The sequence below is a fragment of the Heterocephalus glaber genome, unplaced genomic scaffold (genome assembly GCF_053883595.1).
Source record: "Heterocephalus glaber isolate CG9 unplaced genomic scaffold, H.glaber_assembly_v1.0 deba00001072, whole genome shotgun sequence".
NCBI classification, from domain to species: Eukaryota; Metazoa; Chordata; class Mammalia; order Rodentia; family Bathyergidae; genus Heterocephalus; species Heterocephalus glaber.
In genome coordinates this window covers 1,069,336-1,094,480 of record NW_028258189.1, presented here as the reverse complement: position 1 = coordinate 1,094,480, position 25,145 = coordinate 1,069,336, and the positions used below count along the sequence as shown (strand labels likewise).

At 46.3% G+C, this 25,145-nt stretch overlaps 1 protein-coding gene across 3 annotated transcripts in view; it reads right to left on the bottom strand.

Annotated features, from left to right (window-relative positions):
• Window positions 1–25,145, bottom strand: part of Shroom2 (shroom family member 2) — a 141,072-nt gene that overhangs the window by 47,313 nt on the left and 68,614 nt on the right. For all 3 annotated transcript variants that reach the window (XM_021246350.2, XM_087209906.1, XM_087209905.1), the window contains exons 2-3: window positions 13,942–14,093; window positions 1,463–1,594 (exon numbers count right to left, since the gene is read on the bottom strand). In XM_021246350.2, coding sequence (XP_021102009.2) covers window positions 1,463–1,594; window positions 13,942–14,093 — 284 coding nt within the window. The remainder of the gene's footprint in view (window positions 1–1,462; window positions 1,595–13,941; window positions 14,094–25,145) is intronic.

Below are 25,145 nucleotides of genomic sequence, written 5' to 3'. Positions count from 1 at the left end.
ACAGGGTCACTGGGGCGAGACACGAACACGAGAAACCACACGTTCCCAGCCCGGATGGGGCCTGAGGTGCAGGAGAAATGGTTACCTGAGACACGGCTGTGTGATGTAGTAACCATGTATGCCACTGATAGCTCTGAACTATTTATCCAGGACGTTAAACGCTTTCCTTCAAGTTTCACAAACCTAGAAAATTCATGCTTGGACAAGCCAGGGAGGATAAACAGCAGTGGCTACACTAGGTTTGGGGAGGAGGAGGATGAGAAAATCTTTTTTTTGGTACTGGGGATCGAACTCAGGACCTTGCACTTGTGAAGCAGGCGGTGGAACCACTGAGCTAAATCCCCGGTCCAAAAGACCCATTTTTTTACTGAAGTTTTACAACCCAGTTAAGAATCTGGAGTTTTTCAATGAGAAAAGGAAAAAAATGGAAACAAAGTCTTTGTAAATAGGGAAGGGTGGAGAGGGTGAAGGGAGGGCAGGGAAATGGGGAAGAAATAAGAACCAAGATGCATCATATACAGGTACAAGATCCCAATGATGAATGTAACTGTACTGTATACCTAAAATGTACCAATAAACTTCATCAAAAAAAAAAAGAATCTGTAGTTTTTCCAAAAAATTCTCTGGGCTAAGTACAGTACCATCCCCTCTTGTGGCCCTGAACACTAATACTGCCTTTGAGCGGTATTTCTTTCACTTTAGTGTGCAGTTTTACAGCAGACTAGTATTTATTAAGAGACAGACATGGATTTCAAGATGAGTACATTAGCTTCGAACACACACACATATGCATGTGTACATACATGTGCATGCACACACATATGCAGACACACATGCACACTCAGATTTCCACTTCAATATACACACAGGTACACACACATAGCCATATGGATATACATGTACATCCACACACATTTACAGTCACACACAACACACAAACATACACACATGTGCACACTTACACATATATGCATGGGATACACACCCCAAAACTACACTATCTGCTACTACTGTGATCCTTCTAATAAGAGATATGTGGGGACGTTTGTCATTAATACCTTGCTAGAGTTGGGAAGAAGATAAAGGCACAATGGGATCTCCCAGGAACCTCCACGAAATATACCTGCCACCCCATGAATAGCTCCTGCCTTCCAGTCTGCCGTAAAACCTTTGAAAGAAGAAAGGCGGTGGCTGGGAAGCCCCGGCTGCCTGGCATCCCACAGGGAATCCACTGAAACCACTCCTGAGACTCTCCTCCAACAACACACAGGGAGAGCCACCCACTCCGCTCACTCTTCATCTTGTCACTTCCACGCCTGCCTTCTGTTGCCCACTGTCACACCCCTGCCTAGCCAGGGAAAACTTCAGTGCTCTAAACCTAATCACGCCTCAGCGATGGCCTTGTCTGACTAGAAACACCAAAATCACCCCAAGGGCAGGCGGCAGGAGGGCGAGTGCCTACCTGGCGTGGTGTCTGCCGTGCCAGGAAGAGCAGCCACTGCTGGCAGGGAGCAGAGAGGCCGCGGGCTCAGCGTGGCCGTCAGAGAGCTTGGTGGCGTGCCACGAGTGAGGTCTCCAGCTCACGTCACTCCTCCTGGAAAAGAACGAATGAGGACGACTGAGGCAAGGGCTTTGCACACTGCACGCCTGTGTGACTGGCCAGGAGGTCAGTCCTGGCTGCTGCAGTGGGAGTCAGAGCATGGCCCTCGGCCGGGCGCTGGCCAGTGTATTTGTGCGCTCACATTCTTTAGGTGCTTGTTAATGACCAATCTGCCCTCCTGCTGAGTGGGAATCGCAGGCTGCAGAGCGTGCAGCAGCACTTACTCCTTAGAGTTTATGCCTGCATAAATATACAGTCATTGTTTATCAATTACAAATGTTAAGATAAATAAACTTTGCTTTAAATACCCCCCCACAGCATGAACAAAAGTAGATTCTCCCATCTTTTGAATATCAGCGCAACTTTACACAGGACCCTGAGTGAGCTTGGGAAGAAAGGATCAGACTGGAGAAAGGCCACTGAGGCCCCGAGTCGGCTGGGACACAGAGCCCAGGTGGCATAAACCTACTGCCTAGTCACCTAAGTAAACCCTGCTGTCCTGCTGCTAAGACCGGCAGGGGTGCCAACAGCATGTGCTGTGAGGCTGCCCAACGGTTCCCATCGTCACAAACATGGCGGCCTACGCCGACAGGCTGGGTCCATTCGAGCAGGGCTTTCCAACTTGCTATGAGCCTTCCTGAGCTCCTGCCATTGTCCTCTTGGTTCTGGGTGTAGCCCCTTAGTGCTCTGGCCACTCCTACCCAGGTGGTAAGGTGTGTCCAGCTGGAAATCCCCCCAGATGCTCCCAGGCATGGAGCCATCCAAGCCGCCTTCCCCTGCAAAGCTCCGGAAGGAAGCCAGCTTTCCCTCCCACTTCGGCCCTCGCAGGCAGCAATGAGCTCACCGTGGCAACTTATGGAGCAACCAAGAATGGAGAAAGAGCCCGACTGAGCAAGCATCTTTAGCTGCCTGATGAAGATCAGACATTTCCCCGGCAGGCCAAAACATTAAGGAGCAATAAAGAGGTACTTTCTAAAATAAAACCAAAGCTTTCTAACACAAAGGTTTTGATGACTCTACAACTGAGTCCAATTCACTACACCACAGAAGTAAGGAACTACAAAATCAAGACTACACCTCATCGAATTTCTCAAAATCCTCCCGAGGAAGCTTCTGGCCACGTGAAGTTCATGTTCAGCTGGCTTTTTGGTGCTATACTATCCACTGCTTCTTTCATCTCTCTTTACAGTTAGGTAATGAGAGAAATAACCTGGACTGACTGAAATGGAGGCAAACGGAAAGAAAACGAAGGCTGAGAAAAGAGAATGCCTGGCGCTCGCAGCAAGGCTGTCTGCACCCCGACGCCCAGATGTCTGATGTGGTAGCTGGGACTAGTTGGGCAGTAATGCTTGGCAGGCAGAATGAATGTGCTCCCAGAAAAACTCTCATGAGCAAGCATATATAAAAATATTGCCACTTGCTTCTTATCACTGAATGTAAATCCCATTTAATTAAGTTTGGCTCCATGAACACCTGTTGAGCTCCTATGGTGCTTACATTTTATGGTAAGTGTAATGGAGACATAAAAAGAATTTGAGAGACCCACAAAAGGAAAAGATAAACCCAGAAATAGCTATTACATAAGACAGAAGATAACCACTGCAACTGAAAAAGTTGGTGGAGATCACATCTAAAGGAATTGCTTTAGGAAAGAAGTATCATCTGATAAGGACCTAAAAGATTACAAAAGACTGATTTCAATGCACAAAGACAGAGAAATATGGGGATTTCTAGGAATGTGAACACTTTGAGTGAAGAGACAGAAGTAGAAAGGATGTGGTTGTATTTGGGACCAGCAATGGCACTGGCATGACAAAATCAAAATCAGGTTTGGAACATAAAGTGGAGAACTTTAAATTTCAAGGGAAGAAATTTGTATTTATTATAATTGAAAAAGGAATAGCATAGTATTTAATATTTAAGAGAAGCTGGGTGTGGTAGCACACATCTGTAATCCCAGGACTTAGGAGGCCAAAGCAGGAGGACCACCTCAAATTCAAGGCCAGCCTGAGCTATATTTTGAGATTCTGTCTGAAAACATAAAAACAAAAGATTTAACAGAGAAACAGTATAATAGGCATTGTTCTTATGGAGAAAATCAGCAGACACTGTGAGATACTGTGATCAATTTAGAAAGAGCAAAGTTCTAAAGAGAAAAAGAGTATTTGTAGCAAGTAAAAAGCATAGAATCTCAGTTTAAGATATTTTTTAAAAATATGCATTTGTATTCATTGAAGAGAAATTCAGAAAGTATGAAGAAGTATGAAGAAGAAAATTTAAATGACTAATAATTCCACCAATCAAAATAGATTAACATTTTTAAGATATATCTAACCTAACTTTTATTTCTCTATTTATATTTCTTCACAAATTTGCATAATAGCTGCCATACCACTTTGAGCATTAACAGTTTCAGTGGTCATATATTCCAATTAATCTTCCATGTCAAGAAATAAACTTTCATATTCCACTTTACTGGCTGCAGAGTATCTTATGTACGTGTGCATTTTAATTTCTTGAGCCAGTCTGTTACTGGGATTCTTAGGTGGTTTCTAATTTTGGCATATTTTTGTAGTGCTGCCACAAACATCTGTGTATATTCATTTCTGAATCACTTTCTGATTACTTCCTTACTTGAGTTTATAAAAGTGGAATGGGTCACAGACTGCTGCTGAGCTATCCTTAGAAGTTGCTCATTGCTGTTCCTTGAATGTGTGAACCCTGAATCTTTGCTTGAGCCCATGAATGCCAACCATAATAGCTATATTTTCAAACCATCTTTTTAAGCTGATTAGTGTATTAGTCACCAAACGGTCACCAAAGACCTTAGAAGTCATTACTAAGTCCAATCACGCTAAATAAAGTAGGTTTCCAGGTCCCTGGGATCTCCTATTGGATACCACACCATCCCTCTACTGCCCATCTTCAGAAAGAATATACTTTTTGTGAGACCCAATTTAGCAATTTAGCAATCCCAGCACCATGTGGAGAACATTCTCCTTCACTTTGCAAATATGTGACTTCCAGCTGCAATCTGTCTCCCAGGAGAAAACCCCACCCTAACTGATGCATGGAACTGCAAGGTAAAATAAACAGAAACTGTGTTTCAGGTGAACTGCAACAAACCTTTACCCAGGGGAATGGGAGGAACTAACTGTGCTTATCTTGGGTTCTGTAACCAGCTTCTGCAACAATCTGTAACCCAGGGGGAATGGGAAGGAGGGACTTTCTCTGTGATTTTTCCCTTTAAATATGCAGTCCTCATTTCAGTTGGGGCCTTTTGTCCTCCAGCTTGGTTGGAGTGTACATGAGTCTCGGCCAGAAAATAAAGTTCTCCAGTGGAAGAAAAAAACAAAACAAAACAAAACAAAAACAATATATATATATCTCCCATAAATTTTGCTTTTACAAAGGATCTATGATAGATTAAGAATGGCTGTGAAGTCTCTGGTACTTCTCCTATTCCAACGACGGCAGCTTCACATTTGCTGCCCTTGAACCTGGCCTGGCCCAAGTGACCTGCCTAAGTAACAATGGGAAGAAGGAAGGCTGGCCGGCCTTCACCACTAAGCAACTCTGGGTGTTCAATCCCCAGCCCCACCCCCACCCCTTCACACACAATGGCCTCCACTGTGGAAGGAAAGCTTGTCCTTGCTATGCCCAGCTTCAATTCCTGGTTTGGCTCTGGACCCACAGGTATCCATCCTAAGTGTGGCTACACCCAAGTCACAGTGAAGGAGGCAAGTTACTTAAGCTCCCAGACTTCTGCTGTAACCAAATGTTGTTATTTAAATCAATTAAAATGAAATGAAGTCACCCTGGCCACTTCACAAGTGCTCCGTAACTACTCGAGGCTGGTGGCTGCTACACCTGGCTGTGGCCTCCATCGCTGCTGCTGGGTCCCACTAGACAGCCTGCCACTACCTGCCAATGGGGCTTCCCAGCACAGTGCAGAAACTGTCTGCAACATCTCCTTCCCTGCCCTGCCTGCAAGGGCCGATAGTCACTGGAGGGGCATAATCTGCAGCAAAACTTTGGTCTCAAAATAACTAGCTTGGACTCATGTCAAGGTGCCTCCTAAGGTGCCACAAAGCTGAACTGCTTTGTGCTCTTACAATTTCATGAGCGGAAATTCTATTTCCGGGGTGTGACTTCCGATGCAGCAGATGATGAGGATAGAGCACCGTGCAGAAACCAGCTTCTAAACATTTTAGGAAGCACCTCCTGCCCCAAGTACCCAGAGCTTCAAGATGAAGAATCAGTTCAAGGAAAATGAACCATCCCTGTGGACCAAATCTTGTCAAGTGTGAAGAGAAGCGGAATTGTAAGCTTAGGTAGGATCAGAGGGAAGAGGGACATGGAGGTAACATCAACCCACACCAGCAAAGTTAGGGGGAAAAATGTTCACCCTTGCACGGACCTCCTAAGAAAACAAAGGTTTATTCCCTTATGCTGTAAATGAACCAGACAATAACCACCAAAACCATCTAGCAGTAACAGAGCTAAATAATTCCATTCCCAGACCAAAACAGCACTCTGAAAACCTGAAGACTGCTTTCTAAAAAATCTGTAATAACAATTAATGATAGGTAATATTTTTTACTCTAGGATGTTTTCTACAGTGGTAATATTCAGTTTACATCTAATACTGACTTTAACAGCCAGTCACTTGGTCAAAATGTAGTGTCCCATGGATGGATGACTGGGTAAACAAAATGCAGTCGACACATACACTGGAATATTATTCAGTCAAGGAAGAACAAGATGAGACATGCTACCACACAGATATCATTATGCTAAGAGATATGGCGGCTGCAAAAGGCTATGTATTGTGTGATTCCACTTTTGACAAGGCACCTAAAGGAACCAAATTCCCAGAGACAGAAAGTAGTACGGTAGATTCTAGAGCCTGAGAAAGGCTGAAAGGGAACGTGCTATTTAAATGGACTTAGCAGAACTTTGGTTTTACCCGACAAAAAGAGTTCTGGAGAATGCACAATACGGATATACTTAGCTCTACTGAACTGCCCACTTTCGATGGGCATAATGATAAATTTCATACTATAGGTATTTTACCCCCACCAAAAAAAAAAATCCAAAGGTCTCTTGGGGATCTCCAGTAGCCACGGGACATCTCTGTGTTGTATCCTGCCACCAGGACACGAATGCACACACAGATGTTGAACTGCAGGCCTGCAAAGGAGGAGGTCAAGACCAGGAAGTCATCAGTCAGATCTGGCATGTGGCCAAAAGTCCCCCCAGCAACCACCGCCATCACCATTTCTAGGCGGTGCCACGAGCAGAGACACATCACAGGCCCTGACCGTGGAAGAGGGCACCCTGGAAACCCAGCACTTGCTCAGACAGCACTGCTCTGCTGCCCGGCCTTGGGGACTGTGATGGGCGGGGCCATGCTCAGGGAGGCCACAAGGGAGCCCAAAAAGACCACACACAGACGTAGGTGTCTACACAGCGATGACCCTCTCATTAAGGGTATTTCTTTAAGCAAACAAAGGACAATACTCAACAAAGGGGTTATATACTCCCACAGCTGCTGGGGCTGGTGACATCCACCTGAAATGTATGTGCATTTTGTCACGTCCTCTGAATTTCCTGCTGGTTTCTGTTCATAAATACGCAGAGACGGTGCCTGCAAACTAGTGGTTCCTTCACAACCCCGAGGACTTGGGGACAGGATGCTCTGGCGCCACCTAGTGCCCACCCACACTCATTGCCCCCTTGGCAGGCTTTCACTCACACTCGGCCAGAACCACAGCGCTCACACTGGATTTGACATCCTCTTCCCAAATCAGCTGTGCTGTTTGCTCCCCACATCGTACACACTGGAGCCCCAGAAATATGGGCACTGTGCGCAGGACACAGGTGTGCTGCAGCGTGCACCACAAGAGAGCTAACACATCGACAAGCTGCTGGTAGCCCTAAGCTTGTGTCCGGCTCCTGAGCTGTGTGCTGAATGATGAAGACTACACCCACTCAGCAAAAAGTGAAAGGGGAACCCGGCATGGCGCGGGGTGCCTGTAATCCCAGCACTCTGGGAGGCTGGTGAGGGAGCTCCTAAATATCAGCCCGGCCCAGGCAGCTTAGCAACTTGGCAAGACCATGTCTCAAAACAGAACACCCTATGGGAAAAAAAGGAAAGAATATTTTCATGGCTTTCCTGAAATATTTTCCCACAAAACTGCACAACAAAATCGATTTAAACTTACTTCAATTTTGAAAAATAATTTTATAGGCTAGGTATTGTGTGGGTTTTGTTTTTGAAAGGAAAGGGTTCAGATCACAAATATAAAAATGCTAATATGTCCTTAAAATTGAGAATGTGTCTGTATATCAAGTATTATTTTGAGTAATTATTGCAAGAACTGCTTCAATGAAATACTGATTACAAGAAGAAAATTCCTTTTCTTTCCTGAAAAAAAACCCCATTAGTGTTGGCTTATTTTCATAACATTTGAGAAGAAAGCTAAGATGCACCACCTCTCAAAATAAGCTTGTGCTTCATGCCCCCGGTTAGCAAGATGCTAAGTGGGGCTGGTGCCAGTTGGGCTGGCAGGGAAGGACAGAACCCGGGCCCAGCTCGTGGCCCTGCCACATAGAGCAAGACGGTTTGGGCTGAGGGTGCCAGGGCCCAAACTGAGGATCAGGAATCTCAGAGCTAGCAGAGTCTAGGGGGCCTGGCGTAAGGAGAGGAAGCACTGAAGGCCTCCGGGGGCCTCTGTGAAGTCCTGAGCAAGGAGGAGAGAGGAGAGAGCAGGACACTTTGGGAATGACTGGAGTGGGAGGGGGAGCTAGCCGGGCCTGGCGACAACACACAGTCCTCTAATCCCTTAAGCATATAAAAGGCATCTTCCTTCAACTTCAAGCGAGCCCTGCCCCTGACCTTGTGCTGCCTTTCCCTTCCTGTCAAGTCTCCCCCTTGAAGCCTGTCTTGCTTAACTGCTGCCAGATGGTTGCCCAGAACCATCAGTGGCTCCCACCCTCCTCAGAAGCAGCCAGCACTATCATTCTGGGGCTCTTCCCTTTTCCCACAACAGCACCCTGGCAAGTGGCTAGCGCGAGCCATCTGTTTCCCAGCAGCAGACCCAGCAGAGCCGCCACTCAAGGGAAAAAAAGGAGGCTTTGGAGGGTCCTACAGAGCACAACACAAGTGTTGATGCTGTGAGTGATTTCTCAAGTTCTTAGACTTCAAAATGAACTTAATCTTCAGTGTGAACCCAATTACGCAGCATTCACCACAGTTCTCAGAAAACAATAAACAACACGAGAAACACGCTCTGTGTCTTAATGCATTAGAAGCCATCGATGTTCCCAAAGTAAATTATAGAAACATCATGTGCATGTCTTGCTTATCCATATGCATATATAGTTCATAAAGGTCTAATTCCTTTATTGCAATGAATAAAAGAAACTAACTTTTCACTGTCTTGACAAAAAATATGAAAAAGCCTCACATAATTAGATATTTGTCTGATTAGATTACTGAACCCACACACTAAACTTGAAATAAAAGTAATTTGCCCCAAGATAAAACAATTCTGGTCTTCAGGGCTTTCTTTTTTCTCTTGATTTTCCTCATAAAACAGCCCTGGAAAACAGCCCAAGCAAGTCAGGGTGCCTGTCCAGCAGAAACCTCAGTATCTCCTGTTTTAGCAATAAAAATAAACACAAATGACCATCCGCCCCCAGAGCACACAGTAGAAACAGCCCCTTCCGACCACGACAAACAGAAGCCAGCCTCCAAGGCAGTTTCCCAGACATCCAGCAGCCCCACTGGCAGCTCACCCTTCAAAAGACCATTTGGTCCCCGAAAAAGCTCGGGGGGGGGGGGAGCCCCTTACTCCTTCCACAGCGCTTTGCAGAGCTCCTGCCAGAACATCTGTGCTAATCCATGTTAGGGCCCCAGGGCCACCTGCTCTAGGACAGCTCCACCGAGCCAGGAGTGAAGGGGAGCACCGCGTGGGGCCAGTCTTTGAAGCCTGTGTCAACGCAGCTTCGGAACATCCCAGAAGGGATGTGAGTGGCAAGAAACCTGCTCCTGGCAAATACCAGTGCTGTTACTCTGTCGGAAGCCTCCTTTCTTGAAATACTCAACCACTGGACAGGAGCTCCCTAACCCTTACAGCCTCCTCCATAAAACTCCCCTTGGCATTAACCTGCTCCTGAATACAAGCTTAGAGGATGTAATTAGATTCGCAAAAGGGTTTAAGTCTGCACAGAGGGGCAGGAAACCACATGTACGAACCCTATGGATGATCTGGCCCCAACAGAAGTGCCTGCAGCCCACAACAGGGTCACAAAGGAAACTTCCCAGAGTGGGATTAAGGGTGAGGTGGCTGGTGTACTCCATTTTAAAGAAAACCACCACTGTAATATAACTTTGGGAAAAAGATCCAAAGGGTAATTACAACCTTTACAAAATAAATTTTTCTTTGGTACTGGGGACTGAACTTGGAACCTCGCGCTTGCGAGGCAGGCGACAGAACCACTGAGCTAAATCCACAGCCCAAATATAACTTTTTGGTTTTGGTACTGGGGATCGAATTCAGGACCTTGTGCTTATAAGGCAGGCAGCCGTTTACAAAATTGTCAGGTAAAAGGGCCGAAGACCAAGACCAGACCGGGCCACAACAAGCCTTTATTAGGGGAATAGATGTGCCGAGCTGTCTCTGAACAAAGGAGAGACAAAAGCAATATGGCCGGGGCAGGGAGAGTCTTTTATAGAGACTGGGGTGGGGCTTGTAGGGGCTGAGGTGGGGTTGAGTAGGGTAGTGACTAGGGAATGGAGGAGCCCGTGATGTCACTAGGTGGTAGGAGGTGAGCGAGTATTAGGTTACTCTACAGGCAGGAAGAGGGGCATGCTGGGAAGAAGGGTTTATTCTTTGGTGAGAGCAACCATCTTGGCATGACGTCACACAGGGGAGGGGGCAAGGCACCATAGGAAGAAGGCAGCTACGATACATAATAGCTGCTCAGGTAGGGGGAGACCTATCAAAAATAATTTTATGATGTGATATTTAAAAAAAAAAATCTTTGTCAAAACACGTGAAAGTCTAGCTACTTTTTAGGGGCTGAGTTTGCAGTAATTTGCCCATGAATTAAGTGTACCCCCAGCTATCAGAGACAGCCGTGACCTCTAGCAACCTGCCAACCTAGGCGCTCTTGCTCTATCTCGGTCCTTCAAACAGCAAGGACTTTTATCTACTGGGCTGGCTGCTTAAGCCAGTGAGTGGCCGAATCAGCAGAGCCACCCAGCAAAATAACCTGCGGCCCCCTGAAAATCCCAGAGCCCAGACCGTTCCAGACCTGGTTGCAGGATCTCCAGGGCCCTGGATCTGGAGGAAAAAAAGTGCACATGACAACCATATAGAGAGACAAACATGTGGTAGAGGGCACCCTCCACCCTGGGCTTTCTCAGAAAGGGGCATTTCTTCAGCCAAGCAAAGACGACAAGAGAGCAGCTTAGCTCAGAAGCATACGGATTCTTTCCCACTGCTTTGCAGTGGGTGCTCCAAGATCAGGGGTGAGCCACCGAATTTATCGTTTGGTCATGGTTTTAAGTATGGGAAGGAATAATTGATGATACTGGTGTTTGCAGCTCAGGCTATGGATTACTTAAAGAAGGCATTTTCATAAACCAGACATTTTTTTCCCCTTGGCGCTGGGACGGAACCAGGGCCTCGAGCATGTTAGTCACACGTTACAGTGCTGGGCTGCAGCTGCAGTCCTGAGGTTTTTTGTTCGGGGGAGCACTCCACCCTGGAGCTCTACATGCAAGGCTAGTAAATGCTAACTAATCCATCAGGACGGAAGGCAGATTAGCAGCTACTGGGAATGGCAAAGGAAGGCGGTAGGAAGATAAAAATTTAGATACAGAAGAATAATTGTCTGGGCTTGAAAAATAAATTTTAAAACACTCATCAGTGCTTTTATAATAAGGAAAAAGTTTGGAGTTGTAGGTGTGAGAACTATGTATGTCTTATCATTTACAGCACCCATTCACCATTCACTGTGTGACAGCAACAAATCCCAGTACTGATTTATTAACTTGGAAGGTTTCCTTCACCTCACTGAACAAAGCACCATCCCAGACTTGTTTCTGGTCTATAATCAGCAAAAATAATACCTACATCTTTCATTGAAAATTAACAAAATTATTTTGAAAAATTTGAAAACTTCAGTATGTTATTAAAAGTGTACTTGAAAGTTTTCGAATTTGCTGCTTGGTTTTTGGGTCCTGCTATACGTTAAACTATTAAATTCCATCCAAACCACATAATCGTTCGTACATCCACTGGAAACTGGCCACGTAAAATGAGTCAACCCTTCGGGACAAAGGTTGAATCCCTCTTCCCTGGATTTTTATTTATTTATTTATTTTGGTACCAGGGATCAAACTTGGGACCTTGCACTTTTGAGGCAGGTGGCAGAACCACTGAGCTAAATCCCCGGCCCCTGCAGATTTTAAAAAGACCTAAGCTAGCAGGTGCCCCGTGGCTTCCTCTCTCTTTTTCTCAGGTGGGCTGGGTTCTGGCCTTTGAATAGGTTTCAGATTGTCTGCGTCTATCATGAAATACGCACTTCTAGTTTTTAAAAATTCAGAAGTAGCTCAGAGGTAGAGCACCTGCGTAGCATGGATTCACTCTCCAGTACAAAACAAGGAAAAAAGTTTAAAAGAATTATATCTATGTCATACTTCTAAGCACATGGAAAAAGGCCCAGCTTCACTCACAATTGCAGAAATGCAAAGAATAAAAAATAATAAAATCATTTTTCATTTCTCACATTCACAGAGAGGAAAACAGAATGGAAACACTGTGCAGGAGAGGTGAGGTGGACAGCAAGTGGCTGGTAAAATGTGGAGACGTCTATCAACATTCACGGTGCCCACACCTTTCGACGCCAAATCCGCTGCCAGGAACGTGGCCACAGAGAGCCTGTGTTGCTGCATGGGCTGCGTCGTCTCCTCGCAAGAGCTGGGTCGGAAGACAAGCACATGGCTTCCCGTCACTATCGCTTGATCAGGGCTGACTCTCGTGGCGACATGCGGACACTGAGGAATCTGTGTTCAGTGACAGGGCTTCTCATAGCCCATTCTCAAATGGCTCAGAAAGTGCCACTGCTCTGAGATTTTAGTTTTTGAGTTACAAGGTCTTATTAAAAGTTTTTAAGATGAGTGTATTCCCAGGGTGTTGTGGCCCACTCCCATGATCCTAGCACTTGGGAAGGCTGAGGCAGGAGGATCATGAGTTCGAGGCCAGCCTAGACTACAGAGAAAGAGCCTATCTCACAAAAACAAGATATTTCACTTAGAAACATGGTTAATAATATGGCAAAGAATGTTCTTCATTCATTGCTGAACCTTCTCCCTGGCTCTTCACACATACTAGGGACACCTGGTAAATGAACACAGGAGGCATCCTCTCTTTCCCTCTGAGTGTAAAACCCCAAACACACCAGCCTGCCACTCTGTGAACAACAAGCAATAACATGTCACCTCACTGGAAGCACAACATTATCTACATACTGCCAAGAACACACATATTAAACTCATTTAGTAAGTGAAGATCTTTTTTAAAAAATCAACAATAACAGCATAAGGAATCTTTTCCTTTTTTTCTTGTTTGTTTGTTTATATGTAGCTTCACTATGCAGTTCAGGCTGGCCTTAAACTTACTACATAGCCCGGGCTGCCCTAGAACTCATGGTGATCCTCCTGTCTCAGCCTCCCTAGTGCTGGGATAACAGGCCTGCGCCACCACGCCTGGCTAGAAACTTTTGCGTTGTTAATGCTGGGATCATCCCAAGGTATACACTTAGGCTTCCATGTCCATGTGTTCTGCATCCAGAACCAACCTCAGAATGAAAATACGTAGGAAAAAATTCCTCTTGTGGGGTTGGAGATTTAGCTCAGTGGTTCTGGTGCCTACCTCAAAAGTGCAAGGTCCTGAGTTCAATCCCCAATAACAACAACAACAAAAATGCTTCTGCCCTGAACACGTATCAACTTTTTCTGATGACCATGCCCCAAGCAATACAGTATAACTGCTGACAAGGTACATTAGGTATGATGAGGCATCCAGAGCTAGTTTAGAGAATGTGGGAAGATGTCCACAGGTTGCACAGGAATACAATGCCATTTCATGGACAGGACTGAGCACTTGAAGATGGATGCAAACCTAAGTGCACACAGGCACACAGCTTCAATCCTAGTCAAGGTCTCGGTGGCAGTGACACGAACAAACCACCCACTTGGGCTTCCCATCTCAATGTTCTACTCACTGCTGCCCGTCCTGGTCAACACGGGCAGACCCAAAGCTTACCTTCTGACCACCAACTTCAAGGTCTTATGGGACCCTTTCACCAGGCAAATGGCTTCCTGTCTAAACCCCGAGAGGCCAATGTCATTGATGCCCACGATCTCGTCTCCAGCCAGTAATTTGTCCACAGCCGCAGCTTTACTTCCTTCCTCAATCTGCAACAGAGAAGCAAGTTCCATCAGCCTCCAGAAGGAGCAGCCGATTCCTGAGTCCAGCAAGAACACACCAGGCCAGCGCACACCCAACTCTGGGACCCAGGGCCGGCTCTGGGATTATAAAGGAACCAAAGGGCCCTCATGGGCACCAGAAGCTCGGAGTGAACAGGGCCCAGACGCTGACGCCACTACAGAGGGAGACTGCAGATGTGCCTGCCTCCATCACCCACCTGTGTCCTTCCCAGGGCAGGGATGCTGTTTACCTAATGAGGCCGGTGGAAACCTCAGAAACCAACCAAAAATAAGGGATCGAAAGACACTAATTAATTTGCTAAATTTTTGCACAGTTTTTATTATGCGCTAATTATTTCTCGTACATCATCCCTCTACCTGGCTAGACTGTTTTTTAAAGTTTTATGCAGTGTAATCCAGATACCTCACAATCATTCATATAAAGCACATACAACGGTGTGGCTCTTGGTGTAGGCACAGAATTGCACAATCATCACCACGATCCATTCACATTCCCCTCATCCCCAAAGAAACTTTGCGCTCACTAACAGTCACTTTCCAATCCTTCCTGCCCCTGGCAATCACTGATGTACTTTTTGTGTCTAGACCCTAGAGATCTGCCTATTTGGGGTGTGGAATCACACAACATTTGTCCTCCTGAACCTGGGTTCTTTCACTTAGCACAATGCTTTCAAAGTTCATGTATGTTGTAGCACGAGTCAGCAATTCATTCCTTTTTAGGGCTGGACAATATTCTATGGCAGGAACGGACCGTATGTTGTTTATCCACATGTCTATTGGTGGACATTTGAGTGTTTCTACATTTGGTTGCGATGAACAATGCTGCTGTGAACGTTGGTACATAAGGTTTTGAGTGGACATTTTTTCATTTCTGCTGGGTATATATCTAGAAGTCAAACTTGTGTGCTATGGTAACTAGAACATTTTGAAGACCCACTAGACTGTTTTCCAAAGCAATTGCAGCATTTGACATTCCCATCAGAGAAATTTCCAATTCCTCCACATCTTTGCTCACTCTAGTCCTAATCATATTACTGTACTATAACCATGCTATGTGTATTGAGGCAGTCACTATGACTCAAGGCTAAATACTGTCTGTTCTACATGCCTTAAATGATCCCTTCAAACTCTGAATGTCAGGCTATGGGTGTGGCTCACTGATAAGAGCATTTCACTAGCATGTACAAGGCCTCATATTCCATCCACAACATAGCAATAACAAAACAAAAACAACAAAAAAGCTCGGATACCATCCATTTTATATCTTTTGTTCTAAGAAACTTGGTTTCAATTATTAACCACTTTTTCTTATATGGTAATAATACAATTAAGTGGCAATTCACCCCAGCTCATACATCTATTTTCTGCACAAACAGTTGGCAAATTACAGCAAGTGAGCCAAATCCAGCCAGTGGGCTCTGGGTTGCCTTGTTTTACTGGAACACATCCACAACTGCTCATTTACATATTGCTATCGGGCACCACTGAGTCTTTGAATCCACAAAGCAAAAAATATTTACTACTCGGCTTGTTCCAAAAAAGGCTGGCCAACTCCTGTTTATCCCCCAAAAGCTTTACAAACCATAAAGAAATCCCATATGGGAGGTGGCAGGAGGCTTGCTGTGAACCATCCATGTGGAGTGTGAAAGTTCGCCTCTCAACTGTACGCCAGGTTAACCTGGGGCTAACTTCTCCAAAAGCCAGTGAAAAGACTCATGAAACTGCTTACAAATCATCTGTTCTAAAACTGCTGATTCTTCTAAAATCTCCACCTAGAACCCAGGACAGCTAAACTCTTACATTAAAAAAGGGTCAACACCACACACAAAATTAAAAGACCATTCCCAACAAATGTATGAAATGACTCCTTCAGTCAACAATGGGATTTCAAAAGTCAAGACAAGTTGAACATGGTGGTGTGTGCCCATAATCCCAGCACTCTGGGAAGCTGAGGCAGGAGGATGCTCAAACCAAATCTGGGCAACTTAGTGACTGACCAAGACCCAGTGTCAAAATACAAAAAAAAAAAAAGAAAAAGAAAAAGAGCTGGGGATACAGCTCAGTCCAAAGGTCCTAGGTTCAATCCCTAGTAGAAAAAAAAAGAAAGGGGGAGGGGGGAGTGGAGTGGAGGGAGAAAGCCAGAGGCCAGAGGCCACCCAAGTGGATGGACCAAGGGCGGCTGGCTGCAGAGCAGGGGCAGAGTGGGGCAAGGTGGCCCACAGGCAGAGTGGCCAGCAGCAGAACGCACTTAAAGCCTGCAAGTGGGGTGGGAGGGGACAAAGGGAGGCCATCTGTGCAGAAACAAGGACTTGGAGGACAGACAAGCACCCAGAATGGATCCCAAGCCTGCAACACTGGTGGAAGAAGGGCCAGCCCAGGAGATAAGGTGAGTCACAAGGTGTAGGGAGGGAGGGAAGGCAAGGCTGGCTCCAGTGGGGTCCTCCAGTACCCTAGCTGGCATCACTCAGGCTACCAGGGAAGCCAGCAATGGCATCCAGAGGCCAGGCCAGCTATCCAGTGGACTTGCAAGACCATGGTGGGTGGGCAGAGAAACAGAACTGAATTTCACTCTTGCCTTTAGACAGTTATGCATTCCAGGTGGAATCCACCCAAGTGGTGAATGGATAAGCTGTGGTATACACACAATGGAATATTATACAGCCTTTAAAAATAGAAGGCTGCCTATGGGTGTTGCTCAATAGCAGAGCACCTGCCCAGCATGCATGAGGCCAGGGTTTAGGAATGGTCAGCACCTTCTAAAAGGATATTCTCCTACACGCTACAACACAGTCAACTTTGACACCTGATGCTAAGTCAAATAAGCAGACGTGAAGAGATACTGAATCATCTGATTTGTGGGAAGCAGTCAGAGTGGTCAAAACCGTACACAGAAAGTAGAATGGAGGTTGCCAGAGGCTGATGGAGAAGGGAACAAGGACTTAAGTGTTTAGTGGTATAGAGTTTCAGTTTTGGGGGATGCAAACTCCTGAAAATGAATAGTGGTGAAGTTTGTACAACACGTGAATGTATTTAATGTCACTGAACTGTACACTCAAAGAAGGTCAGGGCAGAACACATTTTTGTTTCTGATGGTCCATTTTAAGTTGTGTATATTTTTCCACACTAAAATGTTATATTCCTCTGTATCTAAAACCACATACGCTTCTCTCTGGTACCTTTGAATTCAAGTATTTCAAGAAATTCTCAGGTATAACCTTGATGACTAATGTCTTAGTTACTTTTCTCATTGCTGAGACAAAATACCCGACATACATAGTTAAAGGGGTACGATTTATTTAGCTCACAGTTTATAGAGGTTTCAGTCCATAACAGGCTGGCAGCAAGTCACTGTGGCACATGGCAGAGGGGCAACAGCTCATGACGGTGGGCAACAGCTCATGACGGTGGACAACAGCAGAAGCAGGCAACAAGGGAGCCTTAATAGTGTCTTTCTGCGCCTTTTATCTTACCCAGACCTCCTGGATTAGGGAGGAGCCAAGCCAATCAGTGGACCGGTTTAGTAATCACACGCCCTAATCCCAGCATCACACACTCTAGATTCGGCCACCTCTGAAAAAGCCCTACCTATGATGCATGAGGCTTTGGGGGACATCTAGACACGAGCCATAACAACTAATGGCCGGTATTGTCTTGGGGCAGTTTCTGAAGCAGCACTTTCTCAGAGTGACAAATTACCTGTGTCTGACTCAGCTACCACAGTGGGTTTTTCAGACTCACTCTCACAAACACTTGTGGGCCAAGTCCTCTGAGACTCACCATGCGCTGCGGCCCTGGCACCCCACCTTCCCTGGGAAGGGGGACTGCGTGTGACGTCTCCTCCACACAGACTCCCAAAGGAAGGCCACATTTCTTCCACCCCACTGCCTGCCTCTCCCAACTACACCTCCTACATCTCCCAGCAAAACTATGTTCTCCTTTGGGAGATAAGGTAGTGTTGGGAGCAATGCTACATAATTCTAGGGAAAAATCATTTGAGTAGGCCTAGTTCTCCTGCCTACAGGCCAGCTATAACACTCCAAGACATACTTCCATTTTGGCCTCAGGTCACAAGGGAGATCTCAATGATCCCAAGATACTGTAATCCTCCAGGACAAGACCACACCTGTGGGAGACGCCCTGGGAGGAACCAAATCTTCATCTGTGTAGTTCCTGGGAGGAACTAAATCTTCATCTGCATAGTTCCTCATTGTTCTTAGATTTCCGGCGCCCCCACCCAGTCTTTTGTTACACCTTGTTCATCCCAATATGATACTGAAATCTACATTATTCATTTGTTACATTTGTTTCTTTGGATGTACTAAATAAAAGGTGCTGCAAGCTAGGGCTTCTTGTGTCTGCCGCCCAGAGCAGCACTGATCAGACCCAAAGCTCAGCTTCTTCTCAGTCTCATTTGTCTACCTTTCCCATAATTCACCGTGTGCTGCTGTGGCTTGCAGGAGACCAGGACTCATTGCAGAGGTTCTGGTAACGTCCCCTTCCCCTGTTCCCTACAAGGTAGTATCTATTTTCCACCAGCTTCCCAGCCAAGAGAAAATATCTCTGGGATATTTATGTGCTCGTGGGGGAGGGAGACAGGAAAGGACAGGCTTTGAAAACTCATATTCTACCCTCTTACTGCATTTCATTTCTCATGTTCAGGTAAATTAAGTAAGTTAGGGCTTGATGAAGAACTAGCCTGAAGCTGGCCCTGGTTTCCACAGGACAATGACAGGGCCCGCCAGTGTCCCGGCAGTGTATGGGGCCTTGCAGGGTTACAAGGTGATGCTAACTTTAACGCCCTGTAGGCAGAATGTTCCAGCCACGTGTGCAGCAGTTCTGTCCTCCAGGAGCCGGGAAAATCCAATAGAGAATGAAATCTCCTACAATGTGCAGAATGCCTTGCTGTTCTTCTGGAAAGGGTTCTTTGGAAAGAGCAGGGAAAAAACCGAGGAAAGTTTTTTGTGGAACAAGGTTTTTCACACGTTGTGAAACACCTGCCACAGACGATCGGGCAGGAAAACTCACGATGCAAAGGAAGCTTCGCAGGAACCCAGATGCACACTGAAAGGACCACGTCCAGCGCGTGGGGCTTGGTGGGGCTGAAACGGGTGAGCAAACGAAAGCACGGGAGGGAACGGCACCCTGAAAGGAGCAGCGCACACCGGGGCGCCAAGGTGCCCGCGTGTGAGGAAGGCCTCGGCGGGCAGGTGGGGTGCAGAGCCTGTGCAGCACTGTGCTGGTCAGAAAAGTGGGAACCTGACCCCGAGTCGGGGCCCAGACAGAGTCCTGCAGCCACAGGGGCCCAGCGAGGGCAGGCAGAGGACCGGACTGGGAGTGCAAGTGCTGTCACCGGATCCAGCTGCGGACGCTAACCATGCAGCCACGCTGCACACGCAAGTCTTCAGCAGCTAGAACTCAAGGGCCAGAAGACGAGAAGACGAGGCAGCATGTGGCCCCGTCTCTGCAGTTCTCCTCACAGGGAGACAAGAACCTGGGGCAACACAGAGCAGAGGACCAAGGAAACCAAGGACTTCCAAGGTGGCAGGGCAAGGCAGAACGACGCCAGCCCTGATGCCCCAAGATTTCCAACTTGAGGGAACTGGAAAATCACAGGGATCAGAGACCCAGACGAAAGCAGGAAGAAAAACTTTGTTGTTTTGCCAGTCTATTATCTACCCTATTTGAAGAGCCATGAATCACACTGGCAATTTATGGGTTCTGACCACCTCACTTTCCAGACGGCCACCTTCCTGCATGAGCAGGCAATGGCAGAAGTCACCTCCCTCGTCTGCCGGTTTAATTCCCTTATTCATGCCAACTGAGCTCCGTTCCTGTGAGAAGGAAGCCGGATTCATGCAGGAAAAGCAGCAGATTGCACCTCCACTGACTACTACTCACCACACGGAAGGTTTCGTTTCCCTTTCGGCTTCAGTGGGACACACTCATGCCCTGAGGAGACGAAAACCACCCCTCCCAGCTTGCTGAGATGGGAAAAATGATAAGTCCTGGCCCCTGCTGTGGGTCCCAGTGAACCTGGTGGAGGGGCAGCAGTGTGGGTCTGCAGGCACCTGGTGCCACCCCGACGCCCAAGGGGGCAGAGGACAGTCGCTGTATGCAAGGCACAGCGCAGGGAGAGCCTGGGACACTGGCATGGTGGGTCACGAAGCCCGAAGGCACCAGGAAAGGGAAAATCTTCACACAGACAGCACGAATAAGGAGAAAGGGAGAACAAAGGGCTAAAGGGACTCTGAAACTAAAGGCGTACTTGCACGGGGAGCAGAAGCTACCATCAACAAGAGTCCAGCTGCTGCCCAGGCACGAGAGAAGACGTGTGTTTGGCATCACAGACCCTCTCCTGTCCCCACAGACCCTAAAGCCCATGGTCTTCATCTACTTTCTGTGACAAGCCAGGGGAATATTCTTACCAACTATTTTGTACATGCAAGTTTTGAGTAGCTCTAGAAACCTTCTGATCAAGGAGTCTCCCATCTCAGTGCATTTTGGGGGGTGCAAAAATGCTTGTTTTAAAAGAAGTAAAATCGTCTGCTGGTTCTTTACATTTTGGTACAACCAGAACAGAGAGTGACAGTGAATTTCAGAAGGTTCTGAAGGTCCCAGGTATCAGGGGAGGAGGTACAGTATCTACAACCAGAAATCCAAAGTATTCTAAACAGCAATCTGCACTCCCCATCATGTCTGTAATACGTCTTCAACAGTTTAAATTGTTCCCAGTCCCATTTGATGTTTCAATGGAACAGTTTCAGAAAGAATCTGCTAATAATCCTGGCTCTCCCTGTCTGAAACGTGTACTCTGACATCTCTGGTTGGGGCAATCCAGGTTTCCTAATTGAGTTTTTTAGTGTTTGAATCATTTTCCTCTGTTTTGTGTAGTACACAGTTTCCATTTCTTACATGGAGCTGGTGCAGGCACGTAACACATCTCACTTCCTTTTTTCATGTTCTTTCCTTTCTCTCCCTGTCCTCTCCTCCTTCCCTCATTCCTTGACCCCCCTTCCCCTTTGAAAAAGATCTACCGCCTTGCTTCCTAGTCTCTATCTTTTCACTTGCTCTTTGTTTTTACTCTGTCTCTCTCATATAAGAGACATCATGTGACATTTAAGCTTGGGTGTCTGATTTATTTCACTTAACATTATAGTCTCAAGGTGCAACCACTTTCCTATAGATGATTCAAATTTATCTTTCTTTATGGAAAAGTAGTACCCCACGGTGCATCAATACCACGTTTTCTTTATCCATTCATCTCTGGATATGGCTTCCAAGATCTAGCTTTCATGAACTGTGCTGCTATAAATGTGGGGATGACTGGAACACTGTAATGTGATGCTGTCTTTGTTTTGGGAAGGTACCTAGCAGGGGAACAGCTCGATCAAACAGAATTTCTAGTTTCAGTTTTTTTGAGGAATTATCACACTCATTTTCATAGTTGTTGTACTAGTTTACACAGTAAATGACTACTAGTTTAATAGTGTAGAAGGACTCCCCCACCCCAGCTGCCGCAGCCTTGCCAGAATTTGTTATTATTTAATTTTTTGGGAAGATAATCATTCTTTCTGGGGTACAATGAAATTGCAATGTTTTAATTTGCATTTCTCTTAATGGCCAGCATTGTTCAGCATTTCTTCATGTACTTATTCACCATTTGTACTCCTTCTGTGAAGTACCTACCTATTCATTTCACTTGCCCATTTTTTGAGTGGGTCTCTTATTTTGGGGGTCTAATTTTTTTTTAGTTCTTTACATATTCTAGATATGAGTCCTCTGTCTGAGGAATCACTAGCAAAGATTTTTTTCCCATTCTGTAGATTTTCTTTTCACTGTGTTGGTTGTTTCTTTTGCTCTCCAGAGGCTTTTTCCTAACTGTTTAGTAAATGTGCTTTGGAAAATTGAAAATCTGAGTTTGGGGCTGATGGTACGGCCCAGTCATACCTTGGCAAATGGAAGGGAGGGGTTGGGGAGGGAGGAGAGAGAGGAGAGAGAGGGGGAGAGAAAGAAAGAAAAATGGAAAAATGAGATCCTGCGATGTTTACGATAATAAATTGTGAATTACTGAGGCTTATGACATAACAGCCTATAAACATCTGAAGAAACTGCTATCTGGTATCCCCTTTGGGCAAATCTGTCTCCAGATTTTAAGCTGGAAAGTCACTAGAATAACTGCTTAGAAAAGAATCACAGCTACACGGTATTAAAATGGTGTACAAATTCGAATGTCCATGCTGATCCTCAAAAAATCCAGTAACATCTTTTCAGAGTCACTTTCTTTTTTTAAAATTTTTTTATTTTCCAGTACACGGAGCCCAACCTAGGGCCTTGAATCTGCTAGTCAAGAGTTCTGAGGGCCGGAGATTTAGCTCAGTGGTGCCACCGCCTGCCTTGCAAGCACAAGGTCCCGAGTTCAATCCCCGGTACCAAAAACTGAAAAAGTTCTGTCACCAGTGCATCCTAGGCACTACTCCCAATGCAACCAGTAAAATCTTGATTATGGAAAGGAAAAAAAAATCCATTCCTCATGAGTGACCAAAAAAGCAAGAAAAATGACAAAATAATACCTAAAGAACAAGTTTAGCCAAAAGCTCACTGTGGATGTTTTGGAACAGGTGAGTATGTAGTCCCGAGCTTGAGACCATGAAGGTTCAGGGGCAGGGTGTAGCTCAGGGATGGAATTTCAAATGTTCTTCATGTGCACCAGGCCCCACATTTGCCATCTCGCCCTAAAATGAGGGGGTTGAGTCACATGAGCCCCCCAAAATACAGAAAGGCATAAGTGGCCTGGACAGGGGGACAGAGCTGGCTGGTGGCAGAGAGAGGGCAACAACAGGCCTAAAAGGGAGGCCATGGCTTGATGATCAGCTAAGGTGACACGTGGTCGCCAAACTGCAGGGAGGAGTCAACCGGACCGCAGCCTGAGAATACAGAACCAGAAAGGAGCTCACGGCTTGCAAGCAATCGTGAGAAGCTACAGGACTGCAATTTGTCCCAGGAAGGCTGGCGGCACTGTGTGCTGCCATTCTGATAGGGTGAGTGGCAACACTCTGGCCATCCGGACAGCCCTGGGTCCAGACAGCAAGGGAAAGAACCACTCAAAAGCCTGCTTGAGAAGAGAAATGTTCAGTAAGCCTTCTTTGAATGGCACTGTATGCTGGAGAAAGTGACAGTTCTGGAAAGAAAGCAGATTTGCAAACAAGCTACTTCAACACTGCCTCCTAGCAAGGTACCACTTCACCTCAAATCCAGGAATGACACAGAAAAGTGCAATCCCTGCCTGTAGGTCTAAGCAGCTATCCAAGGAAGGCAGGAACCTGGAACTACACCCTTGATCCCTCCAAAGCTGTGATTCAGGTCTCAGGGGCCTCCCTTGTCCACACTGTGGTACTACTGGACCCTGACCCTAACGTTTCTCCTGAGGCTGTGGCTGACCCTGGTCAGTGCTGTATGCAGAGGGTGCTGGGGGGATGTGGAAAGGAGAAAGAAAGGGCTTTACTTCCTAATTCCGAGATGCTGTCCTCTTCCTGCGCTCCTGGAACACATCAGTGGCCAGAGCACCAAGGATGTCTTCCTAGCAAGTTGCGCTGGTGCCTGGCTGGACAGACTCCCAGTGCGTTTAGCACCAATCCTTCCGGCAGCTTTCCAGAGAGTCCCACAGACACCAGCCAGCCTCCTAGTGAGCTGCATCCATAACCCGGGCTGCAAATTTCCCAAGGGCCACAGCCACACGGCTGGGGATAAGGCAGGGAGGGGTCTGCCTTCAGTCTGCAAACAGAAATGTTTGGCAAACTTCTGCTTCCATTCATGAACTCTACATAGGTGACTCCCAATGACCCCCCCTAATGGTCACCTTCCCTAGGATTGTGGAATGAATTAAGTTCGTGAACCAAGGCAACATTGAAATTCTTTACTTTGGGGTAAAGTGAAGGTTTTTTTAAGCGATGAGGTCTCACTATGTTGTCCACACAGGGCCTGAACTCCTGGCCTCAAGGAATCCTCTGTGCCTGGCTAATAGTTCCTTACACCGGGGCAAGTACATTTTTTTAATAAAGAACCACAGAGTAACTGCTTTCTATTTTGCAAGGCATGCTGTCTCCATGGCAACTGCTCAGACTTGTTCTTGTAGGAGGAGACAGTGAATGGGGAAGCAGGCAGGGAGGGACTTGGCCCACTTGCCACATCCTGACTGGTAGGAAGCAGTCCTTGCTCCATCTCCCTGGGGATGTCTTCTAAGCAGATCCTGACCAATGAGGATTCCATGAAGCAAGCACAACACTAGGCATCCTGGTGGCACTGGGAAGGAATAATCAGATCATGGGGACTGGGGCTGACTGCGTGTCAAGGGCGGTTTCAGAAAGATGAAGACAGATCTGGTACGTAGGGCCTGCCTCTACACAACTTGGAAAAAGTGACTTCATTTTTCTTAGTCTTATTTTGGTCACCCCAAAAATGGTGATGAGGATTGGCTGTCTACACCTAGGACAGCCAGGAAGATAAAAATGAAACAATTATGAGCCAGGCATGGTACGGTGGTGGCGCACAGGTAATCCCAGCAATCTGCGAGGCTGCAGCAGAAAGACAGTTACCTTCAAGTCCAGCCAGAGCAATTTAGTAAGACCTTGCCTCAAAATAAATTAAAAAAAAAAAAAAAAAAAAAAAAGCTGGGAATGTAGCACAGTGCAAAGATCCTGGGTTCAATCCCCAGTATCACCCCCCACACACACACACAAAAGGCAATTATGAAAACATACGCAGACCCTAAATCACTGTATAGGCAGATTTACAAATGACTTTGCTACGATTGTTCCAATTTGTGTATGCCCAAATTAGGACTGCGAACCAGTCTAGGGTCATTCCTTTCTGCGGTCCGGTGACAAATTATCCTACTCCCGATTATTACATGCGGAGCTAGCAGCTGAGTACAAAGCGAGGCTGCTCCATTTACAAAGCTCCAAGCTATTTAGGTAGCATGCTTTCTAAGCCCTTTCATGTAAGATTTGTTTGAAAGAGAGA